Source organism: Triticum urartu, chromosome 6 (genome assembly GCF_003073215.2).
Source record: "Triticum urartu cultivar G1812 chromosome 6, Tu2.1, whole genome shotgun sequence".
Lineage (NCBI taxonomy): Eukaryota > Viridiplantae > Streptophyta > Magnoliopsida > Poales > Poaceae > Triticum > Triticum urartu.
In genome coordinates, this window is record NC_053027.1 from 484,218,164 (window position 1) to 484,239,584 (window position 21,421).

Here is a 21,421-nt window from a genome sequence, read left to right on the forward strand (position 1 = left end):
TTGGTCACATTGCGCATATGATGATGTCCTACCGAGTGGGCCCAGAGATACCTCTCCGTTTACACGGAGTGACAAATCCCAGTCTCGATTCGTGCCAACCCAACAGACACTTTCAGAGATACCTGTAATGCACCTTTATAGTCACCCAGTTACGTTGTGACGTTTGATACACCCAAAGCATTCCTACGGTATCCGGGAGTTGCACAATCTCATGGTCTAAGGAAATGATACTTGACATTAGAAAAGCTATAGCATATGAACTACACGATCTAGTGCTATGCTTAGGATTGGGTCTTGTCCATCACATGATTCTCCTAATGATGTGATCCCGTTATCAACGACATCCAATGTCCATGGTCAGGAAACCGTAACCATCTATTGATCAACGAGCTAGTCAACTAGAGGCTTACTAGGGACATGGTGTTGTCTATGTATCCACACATGTATCTGAGTTTCCTATCAATACAATTATAGCATGGATAATAAACGATTATCATGAACAAGGAAATATAATAATAACTAATTTATTATTGCCTCTAGGGCATATTTCCAACACCTTTATGTGCAGGCGGCTGAGGCTTCGGTGGCTAGCCGAACTGATGGGTTTACCGAGCTAAAGCGGCAACTTGATGCGGCCGATGCCGATATCATGCTTGTCAACCAGCGTCTTGACGAGGCACAGGGTAAGTGATTTCTCTGGTGATTTTCACATAATAAGAGGAGCATGATGCCAGTATCTTTAATATGTTGTGACTGCAGATGGAGCTTCCACCATGGAGACCCTTCGGGCGGAGCTTGCCCGAGCCAAGGAACAAGCAAGGAGTAGCAATGCGGCCGCTCTAAAGGCGGTCGAAGAGTTGAGGGCCGAACAGGTCGCGCATTGCGAGAGCAAGGAAAGAATGGCCAAAATGGATGTAGAGTTAAAAGATGCCGCTGACCATTACCAGCTTCTTCAAGAAGAAAGCCGAGCGAGGGCGACGAACCTGGAGAAGGCCCTGGTAGCTGCCAAGGAAGCCCGCTCCAAAATTAGAGCGACGAAGGAGGAGCTGCATCAAGCTGCAGATATCGTGTCTGGGAAGCCCTTCTTGTTGCGGACTAAATTCAGAGATCCGAAGTATGCTCCTCTTGACCGACTATGGAGTTCTGCAGACGCCTACGTGGATTTGGCTGCAAGTGTTGCTGATGCGGACGAGTACTTCAAGGATCAGAAATATCACAAAGTGGAAAAGCTGTTCTGGTCACAGTTTCATGCTCCAGTCCGTCCGCTGTTGTTGAATGAGCGAATGGCCGAGTGGGCCGAGCTCCATAGGTTGTCCGAACTTGCCATGAGGTCCATTGTGGATAATCTGTGGCCGGGAGGGCCAAGGCCGAATAGCTATTTTAGTTTAGTGCAACAATTCCTTGGTGTTGTGCCGCACATCAATGCTATGAAGAGATTGGTGTGCATAGAGGGTGCGCGGATGGCCTTTGCCCATGTCAAGACATACTGGGCAGAGATGGAGGCCACCACTGTTGCAACACAGGGTTCGGCCATAGGCCGAGTGGCTGCCAAGCACTACTTTGAAGAAGTTCTAGAAGGCGCTCGTTCGATAGAGGCTCAGTGCTCGAAGAATATTATGTTCTAGTGACATGTACTTCCATTGTAAAAACAATGTTTTATTGAGTTATCAAGGCTGTATTTATACTTTTGCCCGAAAGTACTATGATGCCTCCTGTGCGGCCGTTTATGTATATGTGTATATAACCTAAAAGTTTGCAGTCATCGGCTTCCTCCCCCACGCATATAATGCTGGGGTGTTCGCAGAAAACGTGAATCCACACTTGATCCAACGTCTTGGTCCATTAAGGAGGTGGTAGCGCAGCGAACGAGGCAATCGAACTATATTGCTTAACACTTTCACTTAGCCATAGGAGTTTGATAGTGGGGCTACTATATAGCCCCTGGTACTCTGCGCTCGTCCGAATACGGGGCGCATACGTACATGACCGGGAAACGGCCCTTCATTAATGCGGAGGAATCCCGAAGATTCCGCTGAGTCATCGAGTGGTTGACCAGTCTCTCGCTATATCATGACAGTCAGTTTCGGCTTTCTCTACTGAGGTGCTCATCCAGATGAACCAGGGCAAAATCATAGTAGTTCTTCCAGTGCTACCTTAGCCGATATAACGGAACGTAAGGTACCAAAACGTGGGAGCCGGGCAAACCCAACATTTGACCAAAGACATGATTCGGAGCTGATGCATATAGGGCCAAACTTGCGACGCCGAACACTCCCTGAGGTGTTCGGTCTTTATAACATATACCAGGCTAAACAATGCCCTTAATAATAAACCCCATGTGTCCAGGTACGTGTAATATCCTGACGTGGCCACATGCCAATAACGTCAGCATCCTTCTTGGTTGTGTGGAGTATCCGGAGGATGTGAGCAACAAAAGACAGTAAAAAAGGTTTACACGGGGTCTTAATCTAAAAAGAAACCTTTGGGCGGGTCCCTGCTGCACGTCTGCGCCTGTATCTCCGTTGTGCCATGTCCTGGACGGGTGTAGCACGATTTTCATCTGTAAAAGGAAAGAACTTAGGTGAAAGTTGTTGTGCCAAAAAAAAGAATTGGTTATTATCAATGAACTATCAAAATTCAAGAGAAGTCGAGTTGAGCCGGGCTGGCCCTGATTACATGCGGGAAGCCCCTGGTATCGTCTATGAGGGTTTGATCATCAAACCAATCTCATGTATATGTGGTGGAGCGCCGGACTCGTCTAACCATGTCTGTGGTCTTGACGGCCTGTCATTTTTTTCTGGTTGGTGAGGCCGTCTAGTTCGCGGCTGTTAAAGCCGCCGCATCCTCTTCCGCACGTAAAAAACGTTCGGTATTTCCGCTAACTGTGATGATGCCACGTGGACCGGGCATCTTAAGCTTGAGAAAAGCATAATGCGGTATTGCATTAAAATGAGCGAAAGCCGTTCTTCCGAGTAGTGCTTGATAGCCACTTCGGAATGGAGCGACGTGGAAAGTTAACCTTTCGCTTCGGAAGTTATCGGGAGAACCGAATACAACCTCTAGCAGTAGAGAGCCTGTACAGCGGGCCTCTTGGCCTGGTATTACTCCCTTGAAGGTAGTATTACTGTGGCTTATTTGTGTCGGGTCTATCCCCATTTTGCGGACTGTGTCCTGATATATCAGATTTAGATCGCTGCCGCCGTCCATGAGGACTCGTGTGAAATGGTACTCATTTATTATTGGGTCTAACACCAAGGCCGCCAGTCCTTCGTGCCAGATACTTGTCACGTGATCCCTACGATCAAAAGTGATCGGGCAGGCCAACCAAGGGTTGAACCTAGGGGTGACGGGCTCTATGGCGCGTGTGTCTTGGAGTGCATGCTTGCTTCTCCTCTTCGTCACATGGATCACGTTTACCGTTTTAACCTCTGGGGGGAACTTTTTCTGTCCTCCGGTACTTTGCTGTCGAGGTTCATCCTCGTCTTCGCTTGGTGTCTCTTCCCCTTTGTGTTCGGCGTTTAGCTTACCGGCCTGCTTGAAGACCCAACATTCTCTGTGGGTGTGATTTGCAGGTTTGTCGGGGTGCCGTGAATCTGAAAGAGCTTGTCAAGAATCTTGTTTAGGCCAGATGGTCCTTCTCTGTTGCCTTTGAAAGGCTTTTTCCGCTGACCTGATCGAGAGCCCCTGAATCCGGCGTTTACCGCCGTATTATCTGGGCTACCTTCTTTATTTCGATGCTTGTTTTTGTTGTGTCGTGGTTTTCCATTGCCATCCCTGGCTTCGGATGTGCTTGGGTCGCTGGTGCTGCTACGGGCCAACCAGCTGTCTTCGCCCACGCAAAAGCGGGTCATGAGGCTTGTTAGGGCTACCATTGTTCTCGGTTTTTCTTGGTCGAGGTGTCTGGCAAGCCATTTGTCTCGGACACTGTGTTTAAAAGCTGCTAAGGCTTCGGCGTCCAGACAATCGACGATTTAGTTCTTCTTGGAGAGGAACCTGTTCCAAAGCTTTCGGGCGGACTCTCCGAACTATTGGATTATATGACTTAAATCGTCTGCATCCGGAGGTCCGACATAAGTCCCTTAAAAATTAGCCTGAAATGCATCCTCGAGCTCCTCCCAACTTCCAATTGAGTTTTCGGGGAGGCTTTTCAGCCAGTGCTGAGCTGGCCCTTTAAGCTTGAGGGGCAAGTATTTAATGGCATGGATATCGTCTCCGCGAGCCATATGAATATGGAGGATAAAGTCCTCGATCCAGACTCCAGGGTCTGTGGTCCCGTCGTACGCCTCTATGTTCACTGGTTTGAATCCTTCTGGGAATTCGTGATCTAGCACCTCATTGGTGAAACATAGGGGGTGTGCGGCACCCCTGTATTGGGATATGCCATGGTGTTCGAACGGTTGTAGTATTCGGTTTTGATTTTGTGCCGGAGCGCGCTTCCTAGATCCATAGATGGATCTGGTCGCGCCGGATTTTTGGCGCAAGTTCTCACGTAGATCGTGTGTTGAGTTATGTGCGACTTTGTTAGCCGCTCTATCGCGGTCACATGGTGGTGGATCCGGCCGGTTGGCCGTATCATTTTTCGACTGTGTGGGCTCTAAGGCCTCATGGTCGAATTCAGGTAATAGCTTGCGCTTTTGATAGCTATTTGTATGGTAACTTCCACCATACTTTGTTTCGTTGTCGAGCACTTTGTTCCACCTGCTGTTGAGCGTATCTTGTGTGGCCTTAAGCCTTTGCTTCTGCTTCTTTAGGCTCCTCGCTGTGGCAATAAGCCTTCTGCGGAGGTTCTCTTGCTCCAAGTGCGTTTCCGGGATGATGTGTGCATCTTCGTCTGGACTGTTTTCCTCCCCAGACGGGGTTTGATGAGGTTTATCCTTGGCGTCGCCGTGTTCGAACGCCGGATCCGCACTATGTTCGCTGTTTGCATCTTGATCGTGCTCTGCCACCGGGGCGGTGCAGTCATCGTTTCTTCTAGAGTCGACTGGACTGTTATTTCCTCTTGCGCTGTTATCGCTTTTTTTGCTATGGCGGGACTTAGAGCGGTGCCGCTGACGTCGGCGCTTGGGTTGCTTGGAGGGGGCATCCTTCGCTGTCTCTTCTCCATTGCCCTCTTTGGGTGTATCCACCATGTATATGTCATGTGATGAAGTAGTTGTCCGGCGCCCTGTGGGCGCTGGTTCCTGTTCGTCTCCTGCATCTTCGTTCATGCCGTCGATGTCTTCGGAGTCGAAGTTAAGCATGTCGGTTAAATCGTCGACAGTGGCTACTAAGTGGGTGGTGGGTGGGCAGCGAATTTCTTCGTCGTCCGCATCCCATTCTAGTCGGACATAGTTCGGCCAAGGTTCTCCTGACAGGGAGAGACACCTTAATGAATTTAGCACATCGCTGAAAGGTGAGTGCTGAAAGATATCCGTGGAGGTGAACTCCATGATCGGCGCCCAGTCGGGTTCGACGGGCACGGATGTAAGCGGCTCGGAGTCCGTGGCCGGGGATGAATCCAGTGGTTCGGTGACACGGCTCCCGTAAGGGGTGAAGTCAGCATCCGGCTCTATCGCCGCTGAGAGCGCGGCCTCCGTGGCGGGGTCTATCCCTCCGCTCTCGGATGGCGTGATTTGCTCCGGGTTGACGGCCGAAGTAGTTGCAGATGCGATCTCCCGAATACTGTCCGACGGTAGAGTTATGGCATGCCCGTCGTGACTGTGCGGCACACCTGACATGGGCTTGAATCCGTCGAAGATCAAGTCTCCGCAGATATCGGCCGTGTAGTTCAAGTTTCCGAATCTAACCTGATGGCCAGGGGCGTAGCTCTTGATGTGCTCCAGATGGCCAAGCGAATTGGCCCGCAGTGCGAAGCCGCCGAATACAAAGATCTGTCCGGGGAGGAAAACCTCACCCTGGACCGCATCGCTACCGATGATCGAAGGAGCCATCAAGCCTTATGGTGACGACATAGTGGAACTCTCAATGAAAGCACCAATGTCGGTGTCAAAACCGGCGGATCTCGGGTAGGGGGTCCCGAACTATGTGTGTAAGGCGGATGGTAACAGGAGGCAGGGGACACGATGTTTACCCAGGTCCGGGCCCTCTTGATGGAGGTAATACCCTACGTCCTGCTTGATTGTTCTTAATGATATGAGTATTACAAGAGTTGATTTACCACGAGATCGTAGAGGTTAAACCCTAGAAACTAGCCTATGGTATGATTGTATGTTGTCCTACGGACTAAACCCTCCGGTTTATATAGACACCGGAGGGGGCTAGGGTTACACAAGGTCGGTTACAAGGGAGGAGATATGCACATCTGTATTGCCTAGCTTGCCTTCCACGCCAAGGAGAGTCCCATCCGGACACGGGACGAAGTCTTCAACCTTGTATCTTCATAGTCCAACAGTCCGGCCAAAGGATATAGTCCGGCTGTCCGGAGACCCCTAATCCAGGACTCCCTCAATGACGATGGCGACGGATTCCCCTCTCCGGAGCCCCGAACGGACTCCAGATCAGCCCTCCCGAGAGGTTTTAGGGCTTGGCGGCAGCTCCGTATCGTAAAACGCGATGAATCCTTCTCTCTGATTTTTTTCTCCCCGAAAGCAAATATATAGAGTTGGGGTTGAGGTCGGAGGAGCTCCAGGGGGCACGAGGTAGGGGGCGCGCTCTAGGGGGGCAGGCGCGCCCCCACCCTCGTGGCTAGGGTGTGGGCCCCCTGGTCTTCATCTTTTGCAAGGATTTTTTATTATTTTCAAATAGACGTTCCGTGAAGTTTCAGGTCATTCCGAGAACTTTTGTTTCTGCACATAAATAACACCATGGCAATTCTGCTGAAAACAGCGTCAGTCCGGGTTAGTTCCATTCAAATCATGCAAGTTAGAGTCCAAAACAAGGGCAAAAGTGTTTGGAAAAGTAGATACGACGGAGACGTATCATTGTGCTCTCCTTTTCCCTTCCCCCTTCTCTCACCCATCCACCACAGCCTCCTTCATGCAGAGAGAGAGAGAGAGAGAGAGAGATGCGAGAGGTCCGACGCCATCAGACGCAGCGCCCCCGTTGACCCCTTTGCCGGCGTGCGTGAGCACCACGAGGGTGAACGCGCCGTCGTTAAACGGCTTGGTGGTGGTGCTCTTTGCCCCGTGTGGGGTTGTTCTTCGTCCCCGCACCTCGGCTTACCGATGCGTGTGGGGATTGAGAGGAACAGGCGCGGCCTTGCGGCGGTGCACTTTGCCGGCGAGGCCCGAGGCCCTTCTCCGGTGAAACTTTGCCCTATCTAGGGTTCTTTTGGGAGGGGATTTCTTTCTGTGTTTTCGTTTCAACCGAAACAGTCTAACCCGATCTGGCTGATACCATTGATAGAGTGATGTGGATCGGGTCGGTTAGATCATTCCGGCGAACCTACCTTCTGCTTGTCCAGATGAGCTCGATCCAGTGCCGGCCATGGTGAAGTAGGGGCCGGTGATGGCAAAGAGATGGCGGCGGTGGTGTGCTTCCCGTGAGCACCGCGCTAACCCTAGATCGGTAGGGATTATAGGTGAAGATTGTTGCAGCGATTAACCTCGTGACCCGTGTCCCGGCCCCCACCTCTGTTAATATAGCGCGGGTGAGAAGGGCCCACCAACCATGATTTGGTTGGGCGCCCACGATCAGGGCGCGATGCAAGGGCCTGTTCGACCCGTTGGGTTTGAACGGAGAAGAGATCAACCTAACAGTATGCATTACCAGCCAACACTAATGTGGTAGCTAGCAAGTAGTATGCATTACCTCATTAGTGTTTGTATTGTGCACCAAGAATAAATTTTAGTAACTAGCTTCTTTTAGATTGATGTTTATCTCCAATCTGATGGGTGTTGGACAGAAACATCATAGATCCTATCAAATATTAAGGAGTATAATTTACTTTTGTTGCTTGATGTTGAGTTACTTGACTAGTCAGAATTAAGGCTCGGCTGGGTCTAATCGGGGACTAGTGCTTTGAGATAGGTACTGACACATGTCGTGAATCCGAATGGGTCTCACGTAGCGAGGCGTACGACGTGGTCGTATAAGATAAATTATTTTTTTGAAGAAAAGCGTCAAAACCTGTCACCATCAACTACTAGATCATACCCTGCAAAAAAAAACTACTAGATCATACAAAGGGCAGCACACAACTTAGTACAATAAGAACACGGAACAAAGGCACAGATACCATGCTTTCTGTTTCCAGAAGTTGCGTAGGAGCATTCATCGACCACTACACCTCGCCTCAGTGCGGTGCAACGAGGCTCGCACCAACGCCAATAAGCATCCGAACATGACTAATTAAGACAACCCAATCTATCGAAATTACATATTAGACCAAATTAGTACTAGTAGTTCTTGTGGTGAAAGAACTTCATCGCGGTGAACGGCCGAACGCATGCTCTAGATGGCAAGGAGACGAGCCGCGAAGAAACGCCATTTGCCTGCCCCGCAAGAACGACGACGTGCCACTGCCCCACTTGTCGCCGCCTCCTCCAGCAGCTCCTTCCCTGGCGCTGCCGGGCAGAAGGAGGCGACCGGCGCCGAGGCGTATCTGCGGGTCCAGCGCCTGGCTTTCTGCTCGAAGAGACCCCGCTCGTGCCTGTACTGCAGGGCGGCGTCGCGGCGGACGGGGAGATCCAGCACGGGGTCGTAGAGGACGGAGACGACGGACAGGAGGGCCGTGCTTATCGTGATCGCCGGGCTCCACCACTCGCCGAAGATGTCCAGGGCCATCCTCCCCTCCGGCCCGATGTTCGGATGGTACACCTGCAGCGCATGCACGCGGAGAGATCACGACGGGTATGGGAAGGGATCAAACGACGTACCGCATGCGCGATCAATCTCCTCTGTTGCCACGCGGAGCACGCACGCGCGCACGTACCTTGGTTTTGAAGGTGAGCTTGATGGGCTTCATGGGGTACTTCTTGGGGATGGCGACGTCAACGGGGAACGTGCCGCCGGAGTAGGGGCTGCCGTCGGGCCCGTCGATGACCACCTCCCAGTGGAACGGGTCCGTCACGGGCGCCGGGCCGGGCCGGCAGAACGCCGGGGGGTCGAGCCAGAGCAGCTTCAGCTCCTTGCGGATCCGCCTGACCGCCCAGTCGGACTCCGGCATGGTCGGCGGCGGCGGTGCTCGCGCACTCATCCTCCCCTTCCCGTTTGCCCCGCCTCCGTGTAAGGAAATCTGCAGTACTAGCTAGGTAGATGCTCACAGCTCCGGCTTGGATGCTTTTATATGGATGGCTTTACTTTGTGGAGACCTTGACTTGGAGACGCAACGCTGCGTCAGACCACACTCTATACACTTTTCAGAAAATAGACCGCACTCTACATGATAGGGTAAGATCAGTTTACGTTGCTGTCAAGAGCTACTCTGGGAGATACTCTGAAAGGCAGCCTCAAAAATTGTTTCTGACTGTGCTCTAATAATTGGGTGTGTTTAGATCTCAGTCGATGAGAGTGGTATTCTACACCTAGCTCGGTGCACCCACGCTACACCCACACAAGAAAATATAGTAAATCATTTAAAAAAACTTAAACTTTGTGGGAATAATTATGAACAAATGTTAGAAGTGTTTGCAAAGTTTGGTGATCAAATGACATTCGAGAAGCTCTGTATAAAAAAACAAAATTACTCAAAATATATGTGCACTTTTGAGCAAAATTTGTGAAAGAAAAGTGTACAATGCTCCTCGGATGTCATTTGTCCACAAAACTTTGCAAGTACTTCTAACATTTGTTCATAGTCATTTCCACAAGGTTTCAGCTTTTTTTTGAAATATTTTGCTATGTTTTCTTGCGTGGGTGCATCGAGCTGGGTTTCAGCCACTACTTGCCCCTCAGTCGACTGAGATTTAACCAAATTTTAGTCAAGTGACATAGTATATAAGAAGAAGAAGAAGAAGAAACAGCAAACATAATTTGTACTCCCTTCGGCCCTTTTTAGTTCGCATATAAGATTTGTCTGAAGTCAAACCTGATAAATTTTGACCAAATTTCTAGAAAAATACAAACATTCAGAATGTCAAATCAACATCATTAGATGCATCATGACTTAAGTTTCCATATTGTATAAATTTAGCATTGTAGATGTTAATATTTTTTCATATAAATATGGTCAAACTTTACAAAGTTGACTTCAGATAATTCTTATATGCAAAGTAAAAAGAACAGGAGAGAGTATAAATCTATGCAAGATCAAAGGAATATAGCATCGGTTGAGATATAACGAAGTCTCACTCGACTAAGACTTAGCAAAACTGCTAATGATTTTTAGATGCTCTACAGCTAACGTGCAAACCCAGCAGCGGAAAAAATATTTGTCTTCCCCTCCATCTCTCCTAACTCCTTGTTCGGTTAATCCCCTCACTAAGGGCTTGTTCAGGAAGGCTCTAGCTGGCCGGACTATCGTTAATGTCAATGCTTATTTTTTTTCATAGGCAGATTTTTCAGGTTCTTCTGGCACAGAGGTTCATGATCACGCAGGATTCTTCTTGGCAACGGCAACTGCAAAAGTTGACCATGTCCCTAATGTTGTGTCAGCTGAGGCCGTGACGTTGTGTGAAGGTATGAAGCTGGCTAACTGGATGGGGTGCAATGATTTTTGTGTGCATGGATAATATCACGGTGGTTCAAGCTCTTAACCAGGATGAGTATTCTGGTGACAACCCTTATATTAGATGCTTGTTGTCGGGAGTTAAGTGAGTTCGGGAAGTCTTGTGTCAATTTTTGTAATAGGGAGTCTAATGTAGTATCTCATGTGCTAGTTGAATAGGGTCGTGAGAACCAGCCCTCGGTTTGGTTTGATTTACCCCCGGATTTTAACATTAAATTATTAACGAACGAACGATGTAACTGTGGTTTGATTTTTAATAAAGCTAGTCATGTAGGCCTTCCTATTAAAAATGGGGCTTGTTCGGTTAGGCAGAGGTTGAAGAGGTTTGTAAGGGATTGAGGGGCATTGACCGAACAAGCCCTAATGTAGGACCCGCCGCGCTCTCCCCAACATGGATCCTCTCGCCGCCGCCTACCTCCTCCAAGGATACGGCCTCTAACCACACGACACTACCGCCGCCTCCTGCGGCCAGGGGTGTCACAGTCGTCGTGTGCCTTGCAGGCTCCTCCTGTGTAGCCGCTAGGACCTCCGGCTCGACACCTCCAATGTTACCGAGTAGGCAAGTGCCAACACTTGAGGTCATGCTTGGGTCGCTTGGCTCTCCACCGTCGTTTGCCATAGGCGGCGGCATGCAGCATGACACCCAGACCCTCTCCAATGCATCCGCTGTTGGCCACTCAAGCACCTCACGTGTAGAGGCCTAGGGTTGCCCGCCACAGCTGGGGGCTCGTGCCGTCCGGCGGTGTGAGAAGGGTTATGATGGTCGGGAGGAGAGGGAAGGAAGGGGTGGGAGAAAGCAGTGTCGGCGGCAGGATGGCAACAGCAGCTATGCGGGTGTTGGAGATCGATTCTGGGCAGTAACAGTGAAACCAGGGGCACTCATGGTGAGGCAGTTGATGGAAATTTCCCTCCATCCACTCCTAGGAGAATGTTGCCCTATGGGTTGTTGAGGGTTTCGGTTAGGTTTTTTTAATAAACTTGATCAATCTTTTCCTAAAGCGAGGTCATGATCAGATGGGGATTTCTACCCTCTATTTCTAAAAAAACTCCTAAAAGATTATCTAGTGCACTCAAAAATATCCTTCACGTCCTCGAGGAAGGGTAAAGGGTTAGATTTAGAGCATCCCAAAATAAATTAGGGGTGGAGACCACTTTTGGAAATTTGATAGAGAATTTTGCAATCTATACTCCATAAAAGGAGTTTTATTGAGATCAGGCGGTTTTGTGCAACTCTCGAGTCTCTGAGTTAGGCGCCTAGGTTGGTTCTCGTCTCTTCACTATAGCATCCTTCTACCTTTCCACCGGCAACATGACTTGCAGTTTTGCAGCACTGGCACTGCAACATCACATAACATATTCTAACCAGCAAACAAACTAGAGCCCATTAGTTGGCAAGTTCATAAGGCAGTTGAAGCTAATATTGTTGAACTCACAAGTCACACCATCATCGACGACAATGTTCACAGCGTCACTGGACTTGAGTCAAGAGGCCTTATAGCCAACTGAACATGAACAGATAAGATGAGATGCGATCTACCCCAGGCACAGGCTATAGGCATTTGTACATTTCTTTATATACACATACACGAACAAAACATTTACTAATTTGAATTATGCAGGTCAACATGAGAAATTCCAATTTCGGGGAGACGCCGAACTTATGTTGCGTGAATCATTCGGTGCAGCTAAGGGGGAACAAGCAAGCCCGACATCAGTTCTGCTTTTGCCTCAAAGTAGTGAATCGTGGCACCAATTCTTATACAGATGCCCAAAGCGGAGTAGGCTACCATACATTCTATCCCACACGCTCACGAAGGCGTCTGTGTCCGGGCTAAGGACATCCTGGATATCTTGCTGAAGAAGTCCAGCTCTTGCCTTCTGTTCTAATCGCACTTCATGTCAAAGACGTCCTTCGGGTGCTTGAAATCATCGTGCAACACCGAAGCTTCCCCGTGTGGTTAACCTGAAATTCTTGCCAAGAATCAAACTGCAAGTTCCTTTTTTTCCTAGTTTTTGTGGCAGTTAATTTATGGGAAAACAACCCCGAGTTGAGATTGCCCTGACTTTACCGAGTGGTCATTCATCTTGTTGGTTTTGTCACAACCAAGTTTCGAGGACTTTCCTAAGCAGATTCGGGCAAAGGTTTAGGATGCATTTCCTAGCTATTTGTTGTTGTTGTTGTTTCTCTCAGCCTTTTGGCTAAAATTTTCCATAATAATATGGTGGGTATAGAAACATGCTACACTGTTGATGCATATCATGACGACAAAAATGCTTGTTCAAATTATGGATGAAAATCAGCTTCATGGTGTTTTCCGCTAGATCTAATGGCCGTTGATCAGAAAATGGTATCTCCATGTATATCAACTCTCAGTTCCGTGGGAAAGTGCCATGCGTAGCTGTAAAATAGCTGAAACTTGGCTCCTACGATTAAGAAAACTAAATGATACATTGTGTGTTGTTACGTAAATTGGTTGCAATACATTTCAATGAGAATTGATTATATAAAACATGAAAATTTTGATTAATAATATGAGAATTAAACTTAAATACATTTGATTTATTGTATATTTATTAAATGTAAGCAACATAATAGACTAGAAACGGTTCAGTATTTTCACATGCAGGAATGCTTGTACTGACGGACTTTCTCTTACATATATGATGTGGAGCATCCCTTGACCATACACATGGACACTCCATCACCATCACAAGCACTGAGAGGACAATGACAAGAGCATGTGCACGCGCCATCGAGAACAAGGTCAATTCTTTCCTCTTCAAGTTTCGTTCGGATTCACATGAGAATTGGGTTCTACCTCAAACGGAGATGTTATGCACTCTTAAGTATGAAGGAGACGGCCGTGTGGAGGCTATGATGGAGGTCCAAGGAACCATGGAGAAGGGAAGACACGGGAAGCTCGAAGAAAAGGACCCTCGGGACACCCCGGGTGCCCAGACATATGGCAGAGGGGGGAGCAAACCCTCTGGACACCCTGGGTGTCCGGACCCTACAGCCCCGGGTGCCTGGTCCCCCTGCCTGGGCGCACCCCCGGGTGCCCGGCCTCCTCCATGCCGGCCCCTCCTCCTCCGGGTGCCCAGTCCCCTCCGGCTCCTTTACCTTCGGGTGCCCGGGCCACTTTACCCCGGGTGTCCGGACTCCACCGTTTTGCCTGCGCGCAAGTAGGGCTAAAAAGACCCTTGTACCCCTCTCTTCCTCTTATTTCGTCCCTAGACTATAAGTACCCCTCATCTAGCTTGCTCGAGAGGATAGCAAAGTATTTGATAGACACTAGAGAGCTTTGCTCCTTGTATCCCCTCCTCTTGGAGATCAAGACCCCTCTTTGGGAAGAATCCTTGTGGATTATCAAGGCCTCCTCTTGGAGAAGATCAACATCAAGACCTCATCTCCTTGGAGTGGGAAGAACTCTACCCAAGTGCTATTTTCCTTGAATTGTTCTTGTATGCTTGTGGATCTCATGTATGCTACTCTAGTGGATGTGTGATTTGGGTATGTTTGAGTGATTTCCCCCTTGTGTTCTTGTGTGTTCTTCCTTTTTTTTCCCTCCAAGTGTGAAAAGATCCCCTTTAGGGTTTCACCCAACAACAATATAGTTGCACGTTGAAGCGATGTGCATTCATACGGATATAGCACCCGTGCATACGGTTTGTGGTGTGGTGGTTGTAGATCATCAAAGTCGGATCTTGTCGCCTGTTTGGTCGCCACAAACTCGATATTGTTGATGATGCATGCGTGCATGACTTTTGGCCCTGTTTGTTTTGGATTTTGGGACCAGATTTAGCTTTGCCAATGAAACCAAATCTGACATCTGAAACAAACTGCTATTTGAAATCAACTTTGCGAGTGAAGCTGAATCTGAATTTGGGTCATTTTTAGTGCAATTTTCTGAAGCGCCTCAAAGTGTACTTCATTGGAATCAGATTCGGCACTGAAGCGATCCACAGGTGATTAAAATCCAAGCGAAGCTGAAACAAACAGGGTCTTGTTCTATAAGCTTCAGAAGCAAGATATATGCTTGTGCTACGTACCGTGCTGCTGTTGCTTTGCCACAATTGCTCCTGGGTTCAGCGCACTTCTTGGTGCTCTACTGTTTTCGGAAAACCTTCTCAGTTTTTACAAACGTGTTGGTGATGCCAACGGCACCCAGCAGTGCTGTCACGGAGCAAGGCATCTGTATATTACCTGCTTTTGCACCGATGCTCACAGTCACAGCTCCGGCTTGGATGCTTTATAGGGATGGCTCGACTTTCTGGAGACCTTGACTTGGAGACGCAACACTGCGTCGGACCACACTCTATACATTTTTAAGAAAATAGAACACACTCTACATGATAGGGTAAGATCAGTTTACGTTGCTGTCAAGAACAACTCTAAAAGGGCAGCCTCAAAAATTGTTTCAGAGTGTGCTCTTATAATTTTTAGATGCTCTGTAGCTAACGTGCAAACTCAGCTGCGGGAAAGACCTCCATCTCTCCTAACTTCTTGTTCGGCTAATCCCCTCACCAAGGGCTTGTTCGGGAAGGCTCTAGCTGGCCAGACTATCATTAATGTCGATGCTTCTTTTTTAAAGGCAGATTTTTAGGTTCTTGTGGTGCAGTGGTTCGTGATCACTGATCACTCAGGATTCTTTTTGGCAGCGGCAACTACAAAACTTGAGCTTGTTTCCTACAGACGTGAATACTGTTGGGGAAGCAGCGCGATGCTGAGCGCATACTTGAGATTATAGAGCGGATCAGATGCACCCAGGTGTTGGATCGCCAAGCCGCGACGCACGATTGAGCTTGTTTTGGAGTGTCTTGTCGTTGCTGGAGGCTGGACTTGTTGGGCGCCTAGCTATGCTCTATGTTTCAGCCTTCGTGCTTTTCGACCTTATTTCACTGTGATGTATCTTTTGGTCTATGTTGGTTTGTTCGCATTGAACCACGTTGGATACTGCCTTGTGACTTTATTAATTTAAAGCCGGACACTACTAGTGTCTTCGTTCCAAAAAACCGCAAAACTTGAGCATGTCCTTGATGTTGTGTCAGCCGAGGCCGCAACGCTGTGTGAAGGTCTGAAGCTGGCTAACCAGACGGGGTGCGATATTTTTGTACACATGGATAATATCACGGTGGTTCAAACTCTTAATCAGGATGAAGGATATTCTATGGTGGCAGCCCCTATGTTAGATGATTGTCGTCGAGAGTTAAGTGAGTTCGGGAAGGCTTGTATCAATTTTTATAATAGAGAGTCTAATGTAGTAGGACATGTGCTAGCTGAATGGTGTTGTGAGAACCAGCCCTCGGTTTGGTTTGATTCGCCCCTGGATTTTATTGTTAAGTTCTTAATGGACGATGTGGTTTGATTTTTAATAAAGCTAGTCATGTAGGCCTTCCTGTCAAAAAAGAGGGCTTGTTCGGTTAGGCAGGGGTTGAAGAGGTTTATAGGGGATTGAGGCGGGATTAACCGAACAAGCCCTAATGTAGGACCCGTCGCGCTCTCCCCAACGTGGCTCCTCTCGCCGCCGTCTAGCTCCTCCATGGATACGGCCTCTATCGGCACGACCCTGCCACCACCTCCTGCATCCAAGGCGCCATGATCGTCGTGTGCCTCGCAGGCTGCTCCTGGGGTAGCTGACAGGCCCTCTGGCTCAACACCTCCACCGTCACCGAGTAGCCATGTGCCGACACTTGAGGCCATGCCTAGGTCGCTTGGCTCTTCGTCGTTGTTTGCCATAGGCGGCATAGCAATCGCATGCAGCATGACACCCAGACCCTCCCCAACGCATATGTCGGTGACCACTCAAGCACCTGACGTGTCGGGGCCTATGGTTGCTCGTCGCAGCTGGGGGCTCACGGCGTCCATCGGTGTGAGAAGGGTTATCATGATCGGGAGGAGAAGGAAGGAAGGGGCAGGAGAATGCGGCGGCGGTGGCAGGATGCCAACGGCAGCCATACGGGTGTTGAATACCAATTATGTGCAGTAGCAGTGAAATTAAGGGCATTCATGGTGACGCGGTTGATGAAAATTTCCCTCCAGCAACTCCTAGGAGAATATTACCCCATGGGGTTGTTAAGGTTTTTGATTCGGTTTTTCTTATAAGTTGGATCAATCTTTTCTTCAACTGAGGTCATAATTAGATGGGTATTTCTACCCTCTATTTCTAAAAGTAACTACTAAAAAATGTCGAGTGCACTAAAAAATATCTTTCACGTCCTCTAATGAGGGTAAAGGGCTGGATTTAGAGCTCCCCAAAATAAATTAGGGATGAAGACCACTTTTGAAAAGTTGGTAGAGATTTTTGCAATATATACTCCATAAAAGGAGTTTCCATTGAGATCGGGCGGTTTTGTGCAACTCTCGATTCTCCGAGATAGGCGCCTAGGATGGTTCTCGCCTCTTCACGTATAGAATCCTTCTACCTTTTCACCAACAATACGACTCGCGGTTTTGTATCACTGACACTGCAATGTCATAGAAGATATTCTGATCAGAACGAAGTAGACCTAATTAGTTGTCAGGTTCATAAGGCAGTTGAATATGTTGCAGTTGAACTCACAAGTCACACCATTATCGTCGACAATGTGCGCAACATCACTGGACTTCAGTCAAGAGGACTTAAAACTAGCTGGAGCCTAAACATATATGATGCGATGCGCTCTACCCCGGGCACAAGCTATAGGCATTTATACATTTGTTTATATACACATACAAGGATACAACCTTTATTAATTTGAATTATGCAGGTCAACTCTGAGAAATTCCGATTTTAGGCAGACACCTAACTTATGTTGCGCGGATCATTCAGTGCAGCTATGGAGAGGGGGGGGAGGACAAGCAGGCCGACATCATCCGCTCTGCTTTCGCCTCAAAGCAGCGAGTCATGGTACCAATTGTTATATAGACGTCCAAAGTGGAGGAGGCTACTATATGTTCTATCCCACATGCCCACGAAAAGGGCATGTGTGTCCGGGCTAAAGGACATCCCGGATATCTCGCGAAAAATGTCTAGGTTTTGCCTTCTGTTGTAATCGCTCTTCACATCAAAGACGTCCTTCAGGTGCTTGAAATCATCGTGCAATAACAAAGTTTTCCAGCGTGGTCAATCTGGAATTACTGCCAGGAATGAAACTGCAAGTTCTTTTTTTCCCTAGTTTTTGTCGTTATATCATGGGAAAACAACCCCGGGTTGAGATTACCCTGACTATTTTTTGTAGCCAAGTTCCGAGGACTTCTCTGAGCAGATTCGGGCAAAGGTATAGGAGGCATTCCGTAGCTATTTGTTGTCATAGTTTCTCTTAGACTTTTGACTAAAATTTTCCATAGTAATATGGTGGATATAGAAACATGCTATACTGTTGTTGCAAATCATGATGACAAAAATGCTTGTTTAAATTATGGATGGAAATCAGCTTCATGGTGTTTTTCGCTTGATCTAATGGCTGTTGATCGGAAAATGATATCTAACTCTCAGTTATGTGGGAAAGTACCATATGTAGTTGTAATATATCTGAAAATTGGCTTCCCCACAATTTAGAAAGCTAGATGATACCTTGTGTGTTGTTACGTAAATTGGTTGCAATATATTTCAGTGAGAATTGATTATAGGAAACATGAAAAAACTAAAATACATTCGATTTATCATATATCCATTAAATGTAAGCAACATAATAGTAGAAATGGTTGAGTATTTTCACATGTAGGATTGCGTGTACTGTGGACTTTTTCTTACGTATAGTTGCACGTTGAACCGACGTGCATACATATTGATAGATCACCCGAGCGTACGCTTTGGGGTGTGGTGCAGTGGCGGAGCTTGGTGTAGACCAAGAGGGGCAATTGCGCCCCCCCCCCCCCCCCCCCTTAATTTTTCCAACCATTGAAAAATATGCTCTATTTTAGGCCTAACCAGTTTTAAAACTAGAGATTAGCCTCTCCTTCTCATTAATTTGCTCCCCTTCAGCTAACGGCCTCCTCTTGGATTATGCTCAAGCTCTGCCACTGGTGTGGTGCCCGTAGATCGTCAAAGTCTGTTCTTGTCATTCTTAGACATTCACCTGTTAGTGTTGGTAGCCATTCTTAGCCAATCTTAGCGACGATGCATGCATGCACGGCTTTTGTTCTGTAAGCTTCACAAGGAAGATATATGCTTGTGCTACGCACCGTGCTGCTGTTGCTTTGCCACAATTGCTCTTGGGTTCACCGCACACGCCTTGGCGCTCTATTGTTTTCGGTAAACCTTTGTCATTTTTGTCAAACGTGTTGGTGATGCCAGCGGCACCAAGGATATGGCCGGATCGTGCGAGTGTTGTCACGGAGCAAGGCATGTGTATATCACCGAAAACCTTTTTTGCCGTTCGTTTGCTTTGCTTAGCGTGTTCATCAATCATCACCATCACTGCAGGTTCTTGGCACAATATATGGCTGAGCATGCATTCACGTGTTTTACCGTGTGCGCGCGTGCGACAGTGTGATGGTCGCAAAGGAAAAGAAAGGAAAAGCGTCACAACTCACAAATGTCACCTGTCAATCAAGTCACACAAACATTCGTAGGAACGCGGAACAAATCACAAAACTAAGAGCATCTTCAACAGCCGCGCTACGCGTCGCGCGTTAAAAACTAGTTTACCATGCGTCGTTCGTCTGATTTTGCACGGCCGTCAACACTGGCTCCAATAGCGCGCTAAAATGCAGCGCACACCGTTCCAGCAGCGCGCAAAAAATGCAGTGCGCGCAACTCGCCAGGACATTGCATATATGGCATTTTGAACACAAAATGAATTTGAAAACATTCAAAATGCAATGGACATGACATATAAATTTGCACACAAACAAGTTGATAAATAAAAATTCATGCCCACAAGTTCATTCAACCAAGTTCAAAATGCAAACCAAGTTCAAGACACAAACGAAAGACACATCAATCCTCCTCCTCGTCTTCGTCCTCATCTTCATAAAACGATTCTGCCTCCTCCGAAGATGATTCTTCCTTCCTCTCCTCATCGCGCACCGTGTCACGTGAAGCTCCGACGGTGTTGGCAAGATCTTCAACAGCACCTTCATGGAAATGTGTATGAGGAGGCACATCGAAAGACATTCCGCCTATGGCGGCCGGAGGTGCACCCATGCCTCCCATGAGAGAAGCAAAACTCATGCCTCCCATTACGGCCATAGCGTCGGGGGGTGCTCCAAAGCCACCCATGCCTCCCATGGCACCTAAACCGCCCACGGAACCTCCGAAGCCACCCATGCCACCCATGGCGCCAAGGCCACCGCCATCCATGGCGCCGAGGCCACCGCCACCCATTGCGCGAATCATGGCTCTTTTGGGGGTCAAGACTTCTTCACGGGCAAGATTGACATACTCCTTTTGCACCTCATTGAGGATAGATGTGTCCAAGAAGAACAAGTGCTTCTCCCATTTCAACAATCTAGTTCTCTCCTCATTGCTCACCTTCCTCTCCTCCAAAGCCACATTCCTCTCCTCGGCCGCCACCCTCCTCTCCTCGGCCGCTGCATCTTGGTTCATTGCCATTTTCCTCACCTCGTTGGCTTCTTTTCTTGCCTTCACAATAGCTTCCATAGCATTTTTGAGCTCATCATCTCCTTTCCTCTTCTTCTTTTCTTTTGCGTCTTTCTTGCACCCATCCGGTCATTTTGGCTTCGAGTATGAAACCGAGTTAGGTGTGGGGCTTCTCTTGCCGTCACTTGATGCATCATCCTCCTCCTCATCATCATCATCATTCAACTCAATTGTTCGCTTGCGTTTGTTGCTCAAATTCAAATCATCCAAATCTTCATGCTTCTTTCATTTCTCATCATCCTTCAACACGTTATAGCAATGAGGCAAGGTAAAGACCCTTCCTTTTTTTGATCTTCCCCTTCTTGGTTTTCCACTCCTCTTCTTTGAACAAGTTTTGTGCAATGTGGTACTACATGAAAACAAAGCAAGTTAGCACTTCGCACACCAACAACAGGTATGATGAACATGTATGGAAATGTCACTTACTCTATCATCCTCATTTGTGTCACTTGGGTTCAATCTGTCAACCGCCTTTTGACAAGCCGCCCACTTTTGACAATACGATTTGATTGTCGACCACCGGGACCGAAGTGATCTTTCGGAGCGGTCAATTCCACTCATGTTGTGAACATCATAGTGTTCTTTCATCCGCCCCCAATAAGCATCTCTACTTTGATCACCTCCAACGGATGGATCCCTCGACACTTGCAACCAAGTATTGCATAGTAAGATGTCATCGGCGTTGATGTAATTGCTCGCTCTTCCTTTCGGCGCGTCGACAATGCCCTCACCCTCCTCGTCCACCTCGAACTCATGGTCTTCAAAATGCATGTCATTGGTTTGAGACCAATGCGAATTGTTGGAGCCAACACCCATAGTTGACATGTATACATCATCGTTGAGACTACAAAGTTTTTTGAACAATGCGAATAAGCTATCTATATGAATGCATTCAAAAAATAACAAGAAAAGAAACGTTGAAAACAAAATTACCTTGGGGGCATTTCGTCGAACACGTTGTGTGCGTCGGCCGCCGGCTCAACGAGTGAGCTCGCCGGCGCTTCGGTAGCCGCCGCGCACGTCCCACGCCCTGCAAGCTTCTTCCTCCTCGCCTTCGAGGTGCCGGAGCCGTCCGCCGCCTTGTTCTTCTTTGCCGATGTCTTGCCCTTCTTCGGCCGCGCCGCATTGGGGAGCTTCGGGGGGGGGGGGGCGGCGCTGGCGCGACGCCACCCGCCGCCGAGGTCATTCGCAGCGGCATGAAGAGGCCGCATGAGGCCGATGGTCGGAGGAG

General features: G+C 48.2%; 1 protein-coding gene across 1 annotated transcript; it reads right to left on the reverse strand.

Moving 5' to 3' along the window:
• Nucleotides 1–8,121: 8,121 nt before the first annotated feature.
• On the reverse strand, nt 8,122–9,200 carry LOC125512462 (ubiquitin-conjugating enzyme E2 11-like). Its single transcript, XM_048677556.1, has 2 exons — nt 8,873–9,200; nt 8,122–8,757 (listed from the first exon to the last, which is right to left on the reverse strand). Exons 1-2 carry the CDS (start codon nt 9,134–9,136, stop codon nt 8,392–8,394), a joined length of 630 nt encoding a protein of 209 aa, XP_048533513.1. The 5' UTR covers nt 9,137–9,200; the 3' UTR covers nt 8,122–8,391.
• Between the last annotated feature and the right edge of the window lie 12,221 nt (nt 9,201–21,421).